Source organism: Solea senegalensis, linkage group LG15 (genome assembly GCF_019176455.1).
Source record: "Solea senegalensis isolate Sse05_10M linkage group LG15, IFAPA_SoseM_1, whole genome shotgun sequence".
NCBI classification, from domain to species: domain Eukaryota; kingdom Metazoa; phylum Chordata; class Actinopteri; order Pleuronectiformes; family Soleidae; genus Solea; species Solea senegalensis.
In genome coordinates, this window is record NC_058035.1 from 6,986,243 (window position 1) to 7,002,735 (window position 16,493).

The 16,493-nt window shown below is 39.0% G+C and overlaps 1 protein-coding gene across 1 annotated transcript; it reads left to right on the top strand.

Moving 5' to 3' along the window:
- Nucleotides 1–3,180: 3,180 nt before the first annotated feature.
- On the top strand, nucleotides 3,181–14,732 carry gclc (glutamate-cysteine ligase, catalytic subunit). Its single transcript, XM_044046449.1, has 16 exons — nucleotides 3,181–3,829; nucleotides 5,984–6,096; nucleotides 7,819–8,001; nucleotides 8,583–8,696; nucleotides 8,782–8,840; nucleotides 9,204–9,340; nucleotides 9,543–9,617; nucleotides 10,090–10,206; nucleotides 10,730–10,868; nucleotides 11,004–11,116; nucleotides 11,407–11,499; nucleotides 11,733–11,837; nucleotides 12,325–12,406; nucleotides 12,512–12,621; nucleotides 13,118–13,238; nucleotides 13,947–14,732. Exons 1-16 carry the CDS (start codon nucleotides 3,680–3,682, stop codon nucleotides 14,126–14,128), a joined length of 1,893 nt encoding a protein of 630 aa, XP_043902384.1. The 5' UTR covers nucleotides 3,181–3,679; the 3' UTR covers nucleotides 14,129–14,732.
- The last annotated feature ends 1,761 nt before the right edge of the window (nucleotides 14,733–16,493 follow it).

Sequence of the window (16,493 nt, forward strand, 5' to 3'; positions counted from 1 at the left end):
TCAACTTGAGGTATTTTCATTTAAATGTATTATTATATTATTGTGGCAGATCAAAAGATTGATAACAAAAAGGGGCTTTATAAAGTCATTTATTGTTTTGACAAACTTGAACAGATGCAGCTATTTGCATTCCGCTGTGTTCTTTTGTCAAACTCCAAATACAATTTTTATTTATTTATTTTCAAATAATTGGAAAATACAAATTAAAAATAAAACATCAGGTCCATATAAAGTAGCCTGACGGTCGCAGACTTGTTCATACGCAGGGTTTTCTCTTCCAGTTTAAGAGCTTTGCTATGGCTTGCTAAATTGCTAACATTAGCTGTGACTGGGTGCTTTGCATTGACATGGTAGGCTAAACTTGAGCTGCTTCGGTGGTAAGCAAACTCCTTCTTACACAGAAGGCATATCACCTTATTAATGGTGCTGTCGGGGTGTTTTTGAAATTTAAATGTCCCGTTCATTGGGCCGAGAACTCTCACATGCTCCTCCATTTTCATGTCTCCTCTCTGCCCTTCATACACAATGACAGTTAATGTCCACTTCAGGGTGCGACTGACCATTGTTTTCCAACCCCAGCAACTCAAGTACAAGAAGCCCAACACATAAAAATCGATTTTATAAAAACGCAAGTCACATACAGAAACAGTAAAGTTGGACGATGAAGTTAACACGATAATGTGACACCCATATTGGACAAAAAATGTTGATGGTGTAGCTGCCGCGCAGGTGGAAAAGAGGAAGACCACAACAAAGGTTCATGGTTCACCTGATTAACGGGGCAATCACAATGATATGATATGATTTCATTTTTCATAATTAAAATAATAATAATTATAATAAGAAGAAGAATGATAATGATGATAATAGTAACGATTTTATTCGTTGGCACCTTTCTTGACATTCAAGGTCACCTTACATACAATGCAAACATAAAAATAGAACCAAATACATAAGTAACAAAGTATAATTTTGTGAATGTGGACTGACACTATTATACACATACACTTTACGCTAATGTCAAAAATGCAAGACAAGTTAGAACATTTTATTTTACACATTTTCTCATTTTAATCCAGTCAGTGTCAAAGAGAATAAACAAGAGACACACCTTTGTTTGTTTTTTACTTGTTTGTTATACGTCATCTTAACTTAAATGTAAGGCTTTCACATGTATGCACTTAGACAGGTTAGTGTCAATAATACGTTTTTTGTCTAACATTATGACTTTAACCTATAAGGACAGCAGCCAGCATGTCACACTGTGAACCCATTCTAATTTGTGAGTGCGAAGAAACAGGACTACAAACATGTAAAATGAACCAAGTAAATACATACATGATTTATGCTCACCTGTCACTTTGTTAGGTAAACAGGACACCTATAGTTTCAGGATTGACATCCGGTGCGGTCTTTAGGGTTCTAGGTGGATTGTTTAGAGATGATGTAACAGACAGATTACTGTTGCATTTCTTCATATGAACCTATCTGGCCATTCTCCTCAGACCTCTAGCATCACCTAAAGCATTTTCGCTGTGGAAACTGCCACTGACGCTTTTTCAGACCATTCACTTTAAACCCTGCAGATGATTGTGTATGGTAGTTTATAATATAAGTTTATAAGACATATGTTTTTCATATACTCACCATGCCAAGTTCAAAGTCACTTAAATAACCTTTCCTCACCGTTCTGATGCTCAGTTCAGAATGCAGTCATAGTTTTAATCATTGTGCTTGATACTCTGCTGCAATGCTAAACAGGAAAGATAGAAAGGTAGAAACTAATTACTGTCAATCAGTTTGTGGCTGTGTGTGATGTACAATAAGGACAATGTTGTCAACCAAGGTTTTGAGCACTGTCTTTCAAATCTATTAAAACCACACCTAGGTCGCCGGAAAGCAGCAGAGTATTAGTTTCTGATTGTGAAAAAAGGATAAAACAACTTCACTGATTATTAAGGATTATGCTTTATGTATACACACTGTAAGATTGCTGTGTCACTCTCACAATCACCTTCTACTTGTCTTGATTTAGCAACATCATTCTTCAGAGCTGGCCAGCCATAAAAATGACTCACTCCTTACTTTGATGTGCATTGCGATTGCTTTGTGGTGCTTCAGTTTATCCTTAGTCATGCTTGAACATGTGTATTCTTTTATTTTATTAAAAGGAATACATTTAAAGATAAACTATTTTCTTTTTTCAAACATGTATTGTGAAGTATAAAAGTACGTATTTAGTAATGAATTGGATCTACAAGGGAAATGTTCACAAAATATGCATACATTGTAACATTTACAGTGAATCCCACCACTTTTTAAGTGACGGTGCTTATCGAGATACATGTCAACATCTGGTTTCATTGTTTAATGGAAGGGTTGACTTTAAGTGTAATTCCTCTATAATGACTGCCTTATAGTAACATTCAGTAAACTGATATGTTCTCTGGATATGATATGATCTCAAGTATGCTGATTTGTGAGCTTCAAGCGGATATTGCAGAGAGAGTGACACCAGGATGAACTGACTTTTCAAAAAATAAATGAACATAAAATGGACTCAAGGCCAAGTAACATTATAACCAATGTAATATATGTACTGTCTGTTTTAAATTCCTCCACTCTGATTCAATGGGACAACACATGTATATCCACCAGCAATTTTGTTTACAATATTTACAGAGGCATAAAATGTAAAAAGAGGAAGCAACAGAAAAATACAATTGAGGGAGCTAAGACCCCTTCAACATCACATGGAAAATAATCTTGCCATGAATTAAATAAAATTGCCGCAATTAAAAGAGAACATTTCTCAAATTTCTCAAGTCCAGTTACTACTGATACTGAATGATACTGACATTTATGACCTGAATTAAAAAAAGTATCTACACATTTTATTTGACTTACCTTAAGTTTACTCAATTTTTGCCAATAAACCTTCAAATTGATGGATGTTATACACTGTACATGTAAGTATATTTTTAGTGCAAGTGCACTTATACTACAGTGGTAAATTTCAGGTGTTATTTGTTTTATTTAAACTTCCTTCGTGCTGTTAGCACTCAATGCCTCCAGATCAGTGGTGGGAGGGCCCGAGCAGGGAAGAATGCTGAGTCACGATGATGTCACTACGCACCCCGTCACGTGTACGGAGCCAGGAGGAGGGCGTGGCCTACGTACATTTAAGTCATCCCAAGCATCCAACAACGAGCATGCGAATGAGTGAGTGAGCGAGCATCAACTGTCCGCGTCACTGTCAAGATACCGCAGAGCTGCACTTTTACAACAACAGTCCGCAGTTGTTCACGTGGCTGAAGCCTCCACGCACTAAGTTTTTTTGTCTTCTCTTCTTCTCACCAGCCCACGGGTGGACTCACTTAACTTAGCTAACCGGTTATTAGCTTGTTATGAGCCGGGGCCTGCTTCTTGTGGCTGCTCAGCTGAGGTAACTGTCAGGGCACCGCCGCTCCAGCAGCCACGCTCGGGCTCTGAATCCTTGCCCTTATCTCACCGACAGCAGCCCCGAGGACCCAGGCTGCCTGCTTTGGTTCGAGACCTACATTCTAGCCCCCCGCGACACCACAGCTAGCTAGCTAATAGTCGGCGTGCGGGGTCAGAAAAAGTAACAGCCTCCTCCACCACCACCACCTCCTCCTCCTCCTCTCTGCCGGTCTGTGCCATGGGTCTGCTGTCACTGGGCTCTCCACTGAACTGGGAAGAAAGCAAGAAGTATGCGGACCACATCAGAAAACACGGCATCATTCAGTTCCTCAACATCTACAACAAGGTGAAGGATCGTCAGAAAGATGTGCTGAAATGGGGCGATGAGGTAAGAAACTTTTTGTTTGTTTGTTTTCACTCTGTTGTGGGTAATAAAATGGATGGTTCGGCCATGAAATCTGACAGATACATAAAACTTAACTGAGTGAAAATCTGTTTTGGTCTTGCTTTGTTGACGACATAAGATATAGGTGGGAATCACAGGGAACCTCACGATACGCGATTCATGGTCAATTATCGCGTATCAGACAATTGCATAGCAATATCTGTCTTACGGAAGAAAACAAAGTTATAAGTGCAGGATTTCTCTATTTATTCACAACATAGAGAACATAGTGCATTAAGTCTATGGAGCATCTCTTAAAGTAGCTTTCTCCACAATTATCCTGCTGTGAACTTCCTATTCTTCACCAGGTAACTTTCACCCACAAGTTTCCCTTCATGTGAAAAGTGGCAGGGACTGTTTACTTTAGAGTGCCTTAATTTGTTAAAATTAAAATATCGATATTTTCCCCGGCGTAGCGATTATTGTATTGTGTAATAAGATATAGTTAATCAAATCAAAAAATAATAATTGAGGTTGCACGATATTAGGAAAACAGGCGATGTGTAACAAAAGTACAAAGAAAAACCATCCTTATTATCTATAATGTTGAAATAAAAAGTTAAGCTTTTTTTTAAAAAATGTAAACTTGTTAAATATGTCTGTTATCTTCTAAGTACTTGAACGATAAAATAAAAACATTTTTTGACATGTTCAAAACCAGTAAATATCTTAATGGCAGAAAACAACACACACTTCTTTCTTTTTTTACAGAGAATCATTTCACAAATCTAAGCAGTCAAAATGATCCACCTCATTGATTTCACTACTCTGTTAGGCGGCATGGACTCACCGTTTCCACAACGGCACCACCTGGCAACTTAATCCTTGTTTCAGTCAACAGACTTACTTAGGGCCCCTCTTTGTTTCTGCCTTCACTTGCTCTGTAAAGGTGCCTGTTCTGTGTATTTGCATTAATGGAGGGCTGCAAATTTTCTGAATCGATTTTGAAAATGAGAATGTAAGCCCCACTGCATCAGCACACATCTATCAAACATGAAACACTCCCACTTTAAAAAACCTGAACCATCCATTTAAACTCAACCATTGTAAACTTATTGTTGGCCAACAATCCCAATTCTGATCCTGAACAGATGTGCTATACACAAAAATGCCAAGAACAACCAGTTCCCAAATATTTGTCCACACGTAAATTGACTGAGAAGCTTGTAAAAAGCTGTCTCAACTTGTACAGAACGAAAGTTTGGCAAGATATGCTGTGATATTTGTTTTAAAGGTATGCAAACTGACATTGAGTATTTGCAAAAAAATAAAGAATGTGTGGTTATGCTATTAGAGACAGGACATAGAGACACCAGTTTTTTTGCTAAATTGCTGCACAATTTATCTTACAGCAGAGCATCTGGATGTTGTGCAATGTTTCTACACTGTAGTTCAGTTATACGTCTTTTATTATATTTATTATAAGAATTCTTACTTGAATGCTAAAGTTTAAAGAATTGTTTTCCTGAAACATTTTGTCCATTGATATAATCTGTAAGCAGTAATTAATGTGTTAAACGATCAAAATCAAATTTTGAGGATATCAACTAATTATTGTTGCCCATATTGCCCACTCCTAAGTACATGAGTGTTTCAACATCCAAAACACATATGAAACTTTAAGCTTACTGCACAGTATCAGTGTATATACTATGCCATTCCTGATGGTGTAACCAAGTCACTTTGTTGTTTACATGTAGCACCACCACTGGCGTGCTTTATAGGACGAGACAAACCGTTTCTCCGGATACATTTTAGACCTTAAAGAAAGTACTGTTGTGCAACATCTTAAGTAAATGTTCTCTTGTTTTCAAAAGCTCCCAAAGCAGGTTTGCCTTTCTACATTCCCCCCCATTCTAGTCCATAAAACATCACAGCGCCAAAGCTTGGTGCAAAGTGTTTTGATTTCGAACAATGTGGAATGCTGTTGTGATAGAGTAATCCCCCTTTCAGACAGAGGATTACAGGGTGGGCAGCGTCAAAGTCAAGGAAACGTGACTGATGAATTGGAATCGATGTGACGGCGTCACAAATGTCAGCTTTCATCTGAGGTCGAGGGATTGGAACTATAGACTAACCTACTACATTTGCTCTTAGGTCGAGTACATGCTGCTGGAACTGTGTGACAAGGATGAGAAGGTCCGACTTGTCCTGAAGGGTGAAGATGTGGTGAAAACGCTTCAAGACCAGGGTGAAATGATCAACCCCAAGTATGTAAACCCCTCTATTGTCACAGTGTGAATGTCTTTAAAAAACTAAACGTTCTCATATAAAAGATTAATTTCATTTTGTTTCCACCTTGGTTTTTTTATTTTAAGACTAATGAGTTGAGTCATAGAATTTTGTGTCTTATAAAGGTTTTACTACTTACCTTCAATAGATAAATGTAAAATCCAATACAATCCAAAATAGCGTCATGTTATATGCTTCACTATGCACAGACACTAAAAATGTAAATAAAAATGTAAATAAAAATCAGCCAAAGCATTTTAGCTGAGTCATGTTTGGGCAGTTTATTTCCTCTTTTTTGGGAGAACAATATTTGTTACACAGTTGGAGATAACTTCACAGTTCATAAATGGTCTAATATGACTGTATCGGACTGATATCAGTATCGGTTGATACTCGAGGTTTTGATATCGGTATCGAAACAAAAAAGTGTCATCATCCCATCCCTGCTACTTAGACAAATAAAACTCCATGACTTTGGTAGTTGGCTCTTATTATTCCACAATCATAGTAACTATGCAAAGCCTCTCTAACACTAAGAACTAAATTAATGTTACACTTTTACTTAGGGCACAAATTAGAGCAAAGGTAAGAAAAATACAAAAAACTCTAACATGTGTTAACTTAGCTTCTGTCTGTTGAGGTTCTTATTCATTCAAGTTATTGTCAGCAGTTAGAGAATAACTGGTTGAAAAAGGTATTCAGGTATGTGGCTGGATACTTTTCTAGATAGTTGATAAGTTAAACAATGCAGGTCGGTCACCATCTGACCCACTTTCAGGTTGTTGTTGTTTTCACCCGCGTTGAGGTGTGAATGAAGGTTGTCAGGGTCTCCTGAGCGATACACTCTGCTATTGCAAGTCCTGGGTTGTAAGAGTGCTGAGGCTCCTTTAAGGGCCATGTTTTATGTGTGTGTGTACACTGAATGAGTGGTTGAGAGACAGCGAGGCAGCAGCGCATTCAAGTGTGTGTGAGGCGTGTCCAGACACCTGTGCCAGTGTGTTCATTTGCCAATAAAACGTAAACGTGTCAGCCCAAGGCATTTTTTATGATCGATTGGTGGTTTGCAGAATTCTTTTGTGGCACCCCTACTTTAAACACATCTTAAATAAAACTGATTCAATAAAACCACTACCTACTCTGAGGTCATGGCTGCGTCAGTAGAATGGAGTAGAATATTTGAGAAGAGAAGAGTAGAGGTGGGTTTGATCTTCCTCCCAGGCAAACAAAACGACTGAATTTGACTAATCGCCTGCATACTGCTGGCTCCCTGTATTTGACTTTCAAAGGCACCACTCATTCTAAAAATTCTCTGTGCCTTTTGTGTCGCACACAAACAAGTGTGTTTTGTTTAAGACATGCACACAGGGACAATAAAATAACTTTTTTTAAATTGAATGAATACAGTGATGCTCAGTTTTCAGTTTTTTATTTTATCAACAGTGGGAATAGTAGAGTTGATATCGACCTCATTACTGCCCCTCTGTCTCTCACACACATTACACAGCACTCGCTCAAGCACATGTACATTGAGTTTGCGCTTGTTCTGCCAATATCACGGCTGACATCCAGTTAAGAGGGAGAGTGCTCAGTCTGCTTAAGCAGAGAGGTTATTGTGGTACCGAGACCCTTTCCCATGGCCTTTTTTTCTTTTTGACGTAAAAGGCTTTAATGTGTTCACAAACTCTTTTATGTTTCTGCAGTCACCCCACACTCTGGAGACCAGAGTATAGCAGCTATATGGTTGAAGGAACTCCAGGGCAGCCATACGGCGGCACTATGTCAGAGTTCAACACTGTGGAGAGCAACATGAGGAAGAGACGACGAGAGGCCTCATCTGTCCTCAACCAGAATGAAAGCCTCTGCACCATCACCTCATTTCCAAGGTACTTGCATAGCTTTTATCGTAAAATGACTTGGATTTTGTGACATGCAGTATACATATGAAGGTTTTCAAAAATACACTTTCATGAATAAAAATTGGGCTTCCCTTGTGCCCTGGAAACAGTTTTGCAGTCGTAAAACACACAATTATCTATCAATCCCTGTGGATCACTGTACCAGTGTGGGTTGACGACAGTGTAACAACAATAAGCATTTAAAATTCACTTGTCACTTGTGCTGATTAATGAGGCATTCACTTTAATTGTTGACCAACGATCTGATCAGCTCAAGCCGAGTCAGCATAATTGCTAGGTTGTTTTGCATACAAAGGCTTAGTGTTTGTAGCAGCAATCTTGTTTTAAGACTTTAATACTTGAATTTTACTAGAACAGGGTGCTCTAGTATGGTGTGATAAAGATGGTGGCAGTTATTGAGCTTTCAATTGTACATGTATGTTAAGTTCAGTCTAGATATGCCACAAACGTTAAATAGTATAATAATAAGAAGAAGAAGAATATGATAAATTAAAATGTCCTCAAAGTTTATGGAAACCTGAATCTGCTTTGCTGGTCCTTTTGTGTAGGTTAGGTTGTCCAGGTTTTACCAAACCAGAGTACAAACCAAGTCCCGTTGAGAAGGGAGCGTCAAAGTCACTGTTCTTCCCAGACGAAGCCATCAACAGACACCCGAGGTTTAGGTACGTCTTCACAACAGTGTGCACGCATGCTTTCCCTCACAAATCAAGAAGAAAGTACAAAATCTACTGCTTTTTTTTTTTACAGCACCCTTACCAGAAACATACGACACAGAAGAGGAGAGAAAGTTGTTATAAATGTTCCAAGTAAGTTTGGGGTGAAATTACTTAAAATACGTTTTGTCACTTTGCCAATCAATGTCTTTACGGGAGGGGGGGATCACATGTACTCGGGGAAGGCGACGACTGAAAGTTACACATTTTCTAAAACAGTTCCATTCTGTCAGTTTGCTTTTAGAAATGCTCCATTTTCCAAACAGCATTTGTGTCTTAAGATAATCAATTTAGCATTTGATTTGTGATTCCCCCTTTTAATTAATTGTTGAATATGAGGACAGGCATTAGTGTGTACAGTTTGCATGCTCTGATCTGCATTCATTCTGGCATTTAATTTGCCTCCTGGACTGTGTGGAATGAATAAGATGCCATTCCCTGTTTTCTTTTGTCAAGTCTTCAAAGACAAGTGCACTCCATCTCCATTTGTGGAGGAGTTTCCCGAGGATGATGGTGAAGCAGCAAGGGCGTCTTTACCCGATCACATCTACATGGACGCCATGGGCTTCGGCATGGGCAACTGCTGTCTGCAGGTACTGAATAAACTAATGGACCAATGTGGCGTCTTTGAGGCTTTGTCTCCTTGAACTGTCCTTTTTGTTGTTTTGTTTTTTTTTTGTCTGGACGTGATGATGTAACCTGCACTGTTTAGTGTTTTTTGGGTCACTGCAACTTAACAATCTCCAATAGGTGATGTATAAATGCACTTCAGTCTCTTTTATTGTGCTGTTGCAGGTAACATTCCAGGCTTGCAGCATTGATGAGGCAAGATATCTTTATGACCAACTAGCAACTTTCTGCCCCATTGTGGTGAGAAGACATTACAGCATGTCCTTTATTTCTCCTTTTTTTTATTCTTTTCCAGCAGGACTATGTCAAATTTTGTAAAGTTTTCATGTTTGTTTGTTTTGTTTTTTTGTTTTTTTTTTTTTAAAGAAGCTTGGGTTCTAAAATCTAGTTCACAGTATGTGATTTTCAGTGTGATAGAGTGGCTGTTGACATATTTTGCGAGTTGCCGCTAATCAGTACATGATCAAAACCTAAACAGGAACACAACTACAGCTCATTAGAGAGAAGGAGGAGGAAGAAGTTCAGCAATTGCTCTAAATTAAGCCTGGTTTCCGCAGTCACGTCCCCTGTCACTTCTTGCATAAATGAGTTTTTGCGACAGATTTTCATCTTGGATGAGATGGATGCTTTGTCTGTGTGTGTGTGGGGGTGTATGGCAGTACTGGCTGTGTGTTTGCGCTGTATATGACGTTTGTTATTGTTTGTTTTAAAGATGGCATTGAGTGCAGCCTCACCCTTCTACAGAGGCCATGTGTCAGATATTGATTGTCGCTGGGGAGTTATTTCTGCCTCGGTGGACGACAGGACACAGGAGGAGCGCGGGCTGAAGGTGAGTGGATTAAAAAAAGTGCAGATCCTGTGCAGAAAGAGTTTTTTCGTCTGCGGTCACTGAATCTGTTGCTTTAGCGCAGGGGTCTGCAACCTGCGGCTCTAGAGCCACATGTGGCTCTTCAGGCCCTCTGTGATAAATGAAATATGGGAAACCATTCTCAACACTTAAATGAAGTAATGTGTACATATAGATGTACAAATTTGGAGTCCTATCCATCTTTGGATCCACATACTTGTGCCAGGCACTTTTTCTCAAGCATGCACTACATCAAATTCAAATATTGCTTTATGTATTTCAAAGTCGGTTACTTTTAATTTCATGAACTTATCACAAACAATAGGACTAGGTCCACAGTGATTTAGGTAAAAACGGCAATGAAATGTCAAATAGTTTCTGCGGCTCCAGATGAATTTTATTTGGGTGGAAAGGGGACAAAGACGGCTCTTTTCATACTAAAGGTTTCAGACCGCTGCTTTAATGTAACTAAACTATTGTCTGACACGATTTTTCCCTCTTGCAGCCCCTGAAAAGCAACAAATACAGGATCTTCAAGTCACGATACGACTCTATTGACAGCTACTTATCCACCTGTGGGGAGAAGTACAATGACATCGAATTGACAAAAGACAATGAGATCTACGAGCAGCTGCTCGCCGCAGGTAATGTCCTCTCGGAACGCGTAGAGGGACTGAATTGTCCCGAAACCACATTTGTGTCTCCATGTTGAAATGTATACTGTAATAAAATTCCTTGAAGCTTTTTACAGTAACAAACTAAATGTTTTATCTCTACAGGAATCGATAAGCTACTTGCTCAACACATCGCTCACCTCTTCATCCGGGACCCACTCACAGTGTTCAACGAGAAAATACACTTGGATGATGAAAATGAGTCTGATCACTTTGAGGTGAAGTTTCCAGTATTCTCTAAGGCCTGTTTTACACTGTGTGTGTGTGTGTGTTCGTTCTTCGGTTTCAGCGTTTCAGTTTTCAAAGGCAAACTCTAAAACACAGCCTCACTGTGAACAACACAGTTGGACACGATTCAGCAGATCAGCGCAGATGCTGCTGCTGTCACGCACCTCACATGCATCAAGAGTGAAACTGACTTAAGGCGTCTCGTCAGAAATCCAACTTTACAAGCTTGATTTCTGCAGGGCTTCATTTTTAACTCTCATCTCTCAATCATGTTTTGAAGAACCTCCAGTCGACCAACTGGCAGACGATGAGGTTCAAACCTCCACCTCCAAACTCTGACATCGGCTGGAGAGTTGAGTTCCGACCCATGGAGGTAATTTCCAGTTGCACCATCACCATTCACTCAAATCCCTCAGGTGTTTTGCATACAGGCAAATTGACACTCAGTGGTGTGTTTTTTTTCCAGTTTCCCGTATGTATATATCCCCACACAGTATACACACACACCTGAGGATACAGTGATATGCATTATTTAGAATTATTTAGATTCTTGGATCATATTTCTGACATAGTCTATCAAAACTTCTTTCCCTTTCTGTCTTTCAGGTACAGCTTACTGACTTTGAAAATGCTGCATACGTGGTCTTTGTGGTGCTGCTCACCAGAGTGATCTTATCCTATAAACTGGATTTCCTCATCCCTTTGTCAAAGGTGAATGCAGATCCACATCCAAAGAATTTTAAAATTGTAGTGTCACACGGGGACTGATGTGTGTTTATTTTTAGTTTAGGCCATAAAGAAGCAGAAGCACAACAGGTTTCAGGAGTGAATTCTACTGCTTGTAAAATACGATCATCCAGCTGTTTGACATAGTTATTTCTTCTTGCCCCCACCCATTCTTGCTCTGCTGGTGTACACACACCGAGCCTGTTGTCAGAGATGTCTTCCTGTTAAAAGGGAGTCTCTTTTTCTCTCCACTGAGGCCGATTGTTTGCTCATTGTGTGAATATTTGGGTTTCTCTGCTCTCTATAATGTTGTAAAGGTTTCCACCTCACTTTGTAGATAATATATGTTTATTAAATTAAATTGAATTGATGCAGCATGCAGTTAACGTTACAAAGGCTACTCATTGCGTGCGCAGTTTGCCTCCCCGAGATTTTGACATTTCTGTAACAGAAAACATTTTGTTTTCATCAGGTTGACGAGAATATGAAAATGGCACAGAGGAGAAACGCGGTCAACGAGGGCATGTTTTACTTCCGAAAGGACATGTTCAAAGGTGAGCATAAAGGCTATAAAACACTGTACAACTTCAGCCTGATGCTTGTGACAAGAGTGTCAAATAGTCCTGAGTAACTGACACAAGTGTGATGTCCACCAAAAGGCTGCAACCCAGGCCTCGATGGTACGTCTGCTGCTCAGAACGGCACGGAGACCGACGGCGCTAATGAGGAATACACGCTGATGAACATCGACACAATCATCAACGGAAAGGTGATTATCGTCTGATGCTGAATGACTCTGTATGTACGTTTCCATGCTTGGTTAAGTCGTGCCATTTAAATTGACTGCTGTCCTTCTCTGAAGTGTCCGCCAGGTGGTGCTATGCCCCATTTGAAGCTTGTCAGAACTAGGCATTTTCTGGTTTATTGCATCACATTATTTTAACAACTTTAGTCTTTCTACCACCCATTAACCTCAAAAACATTGAATTATTTAAGCTGATGGAGCCTTAAAAAGGCCAGTTAGAGTCCAGGTGAATGTACACAAGCGATAATAAATGAAATTCCAACCACATTATCTGTCAAACTAATGTGTCCACATGTATTCTAAAAGTCTGTCTTTAGTCAGAAAAATAACACAATAATATTAAGACATACTGACTGTTGATGCAGGTGTGCCAACACCCCAGCTGTGCCTCACAGAGTGGATACTGCTCCTCTTGTTTCTCATCCAAACCATGACACGTGTTTTTGTTGTCTGTCACCAGGAGGGAGTTTTTCAAGGTCTCATCCCGATTCTTAACAGCTATCTGGAAAATATGGAAGTCGATGTGGACACTAGGTGCACCATTTTGAATTATCTGAAGCTCATCAAGAAACGGGCGTCAGGTAAATGTTCACCAAACACTCACCCCATGGGGGAATCCACTGAACGCCTATGCGTTTCTGTTGCGGCATCCGAAGTTGAATTTGCATCCACGTAAGTCGACAACTTCCACTAACTACTTTTGTGTCGTTTCTCCAGCGGTATGTCTCTAACACAGAGAATAGAGTTAGCATGAGCAGAAAAGTCAATCACTGATACAACATTAAAGTGTTATTTTCAAAATAAAAGCCCCCCGTGTTGACACCATTTGGTATTTCACTTAACTACATTGCTGTGAAAAAGTATTTGCGCGCTTCCTGATTTATTATTTTTTTGCATGTTTGTCACACTTAAATGTTTTCAGATTTCAGATTAAGCGATTATATTATTTATTTGGCTCTATGTGACGTAACTGTGGTTAATCACATTTTTTGGAGTGCAGTTTCACTAGCCACACCCAGACTTGTTGAATCAAGAGAGCACTGTACATCAGCAACACTCTTGCAAATCCAGTGTGGTCAGTGAAACCTCTGAAGTCTCTCGTGCAGCTCTAGCGTTCCACAGCAGACGGAGCTTTGAGCACATCCGGTGGGTGTTGACGGATCGAGCATTGCAAATGCAACGTGCCGCAATACGCGCTCAGTGGAATCCCAGACTTGACGTTTAAGCCATGACCGAGATTTGCATCCTCTCACGTCTGATCACATCTCACTTTTGCTTATTTGAAACAGGCGAACTGATGACTATGGCCAAGTGGATGAGGGAATTTGTTGCCAATCACCCGCAGTACAAGCAGGACAGCGTCATAAGTGACAAGATCAACTACGACCTGTGTCTAAAGTGCGACCGGATCGCTAAAGGTGAAGAGCAGTGCCCGGAGCTCATTGGAAACCCAGTAAACAAGGTGAAATGAAAAAAATAAAAACAACGTTATAGAAATGCATCATCACTGTAAGACAAACACGCATGTGAAGACAGACCAAAATGTGTGGTTCAACAACAAATGTGGTCCAAGTGTAAGAGAATGCAGAACAGCATGTGTGTGTGTGTGTGTGGTAATGATGGAAAAAAAAACATACCTGCATAAAATGTATGTATATATGTTTTAGATTTTTATGATTACAAAATTATTTTAATAGGATTACGACATATAAGAGGTTGTGGAATAGAAATCAGATGTGTATTTATTTTTATCCAGAAAATAATGGCTATCTGTGTGAGAATGTAAATGTAGCAAAGAGCTGTATAGTAATCTGATTTTAGTCTTGTGTTCTGTAAATACTGTATCTTGACTCTAAGCAACGGTAACATCGTAGGCACTCTCTGTTTGCTAGAAATCAGACATTCTTTATATTTGGTTGAGGGTTGTTTTTTGGGGGGAGGGGGGTTGTCTTTTTATTTCGTTTTGCTGGTGACATCATAGTGGGACCTTTTACTGTATGTTGCATCAGACTGGAAATATTAATCAGCTGTTTGCAGTGTGATGCAGCTCCAAAATAAATCTGTACAAAAGGAAATTGGTCTGTTCTCTTTTCTTTCTTTTTTTTTCTCTTGTAGGGAATAGATTAAGCCTGTTCAAATATTATATGGCTTAGGCCATATTAAAGGAATACTTCACCGATTTGCATTTAGCTTTGTGTTACTAGAATATGGCCAGTATTTTTGAATGAGTCGAGAAATATCTTCATTCTTTGTTTTGTTACGTGCCCACCAGTGACACTTGGTCCAAGCCTTGGTCCGAGGCTTCAATCTGCAACGCTAATTCAGCACTTTTTACCCAGAATGTAAACAGTGTCCGCCATCTTTGCTAACAGTTACGCTAACAGGACCAAGTGTCACTGGTTCGCACGTAGCTAAGAAAAGAATGAAGATATTTCTCAACTCAGGGGAAACTGAGGTTGGGAAGCACAATTTTTTTTCAAATATACTACCCCTATTCTAGTAATACAAAGTTGAATGCAAATCAGTGAAGTATTCCTTTAAAATTAAGGATGTACTTGATCAACCCTTGTATAGAAATTATAGAAATCTTTCTATATGATGATATATGATCACCTTGTTATATACACCTACAGAAATGACTGCAATCAACCAGAGCAAAGCAGCCTGGAAAGAGCACTGTAAATGTATATGTACTGTTAAAAAACAGTTAAAAAAACACACACACATACTTATCAAGTGTGAACTTACATACATGTAAATGAGGGTATAAATAGACATAAAATGTAACATGTAATTAAACAAAATAAAATGTGCAAGAATGATCTTTCCACTGACTGAGTTGTTGTGTCTGACGGTGACAGGAGATGTATTAATTATTATTATTATTTACAATTCACTGCATTTATGTAGCAACTTTTAAAATATGGGTGCCTTTAAGAGGATACATAATAAAAAGAGAACAAAGCAGACCTGGTCATCAGATTATAAATGAGGGTTGATTACAACAATAAAAGCAGAGAATCAAAAAGATCAAAATCTAGATATTACATCATAAAAAGAATATCAATTCACTTGTAAAAATGTTGGTGGATTATTTTTCACAGAGTGGATGCCATGACTGAGAAAAGGCCATTCACCCTTGAACCTCAGCTGAGTAGTTTCTTATCAAGTCTAGCAGTGGTCAAAGATGAAGGTCTGTCAAAGAGCAGGACAGCAACTTATCTCAAATACAGCTACTGTAGCTGGAACCATTTCAATTTTCTTGCCAATTGCCAGCAGTGTATGTATGGTATTGTAAATGCATTTTACACAAACTGTAAGGAAACTGGGCTGGTTGTCATTTGTCCAGCAGATTATTGGGTCAAAGGCTCATAAAATATTGGTGGAAAGAAAATAATTTCCAAAAAAAGCTTCACTCTTGGACAGCAACATTTAAACTTCTACATATTTGGCTCCACTTAAAATAAAAGTGTGTGTGGTTTGGTATTTTTTTAATAAATGCTGATTCATTTGCTCCAAAAGTCTTTTTACACACAGCATGTCCTGCAGTCAATGACCGAACCTTCTCATCCACAAGATGGTGATGTTGAACTGCAGCTCCACATAAAACTGAACTGTGATGAGAAATTAGAGCATTACCTTAGTTTGACCTGATCGTATGATCACAGCTGATACAGGACTACACTGTGTAACAAAAAAGATAAAATAAACTACAGAGAGATCTCAAAGGCCGCTCCGTTTAGGTAAACAATTGCAAGATTAAAATAACATTGACTTGTGCTGCAAATATAACCTCGCTGGTGGATGTAATAAATAAATAAATGAATGAATAAATA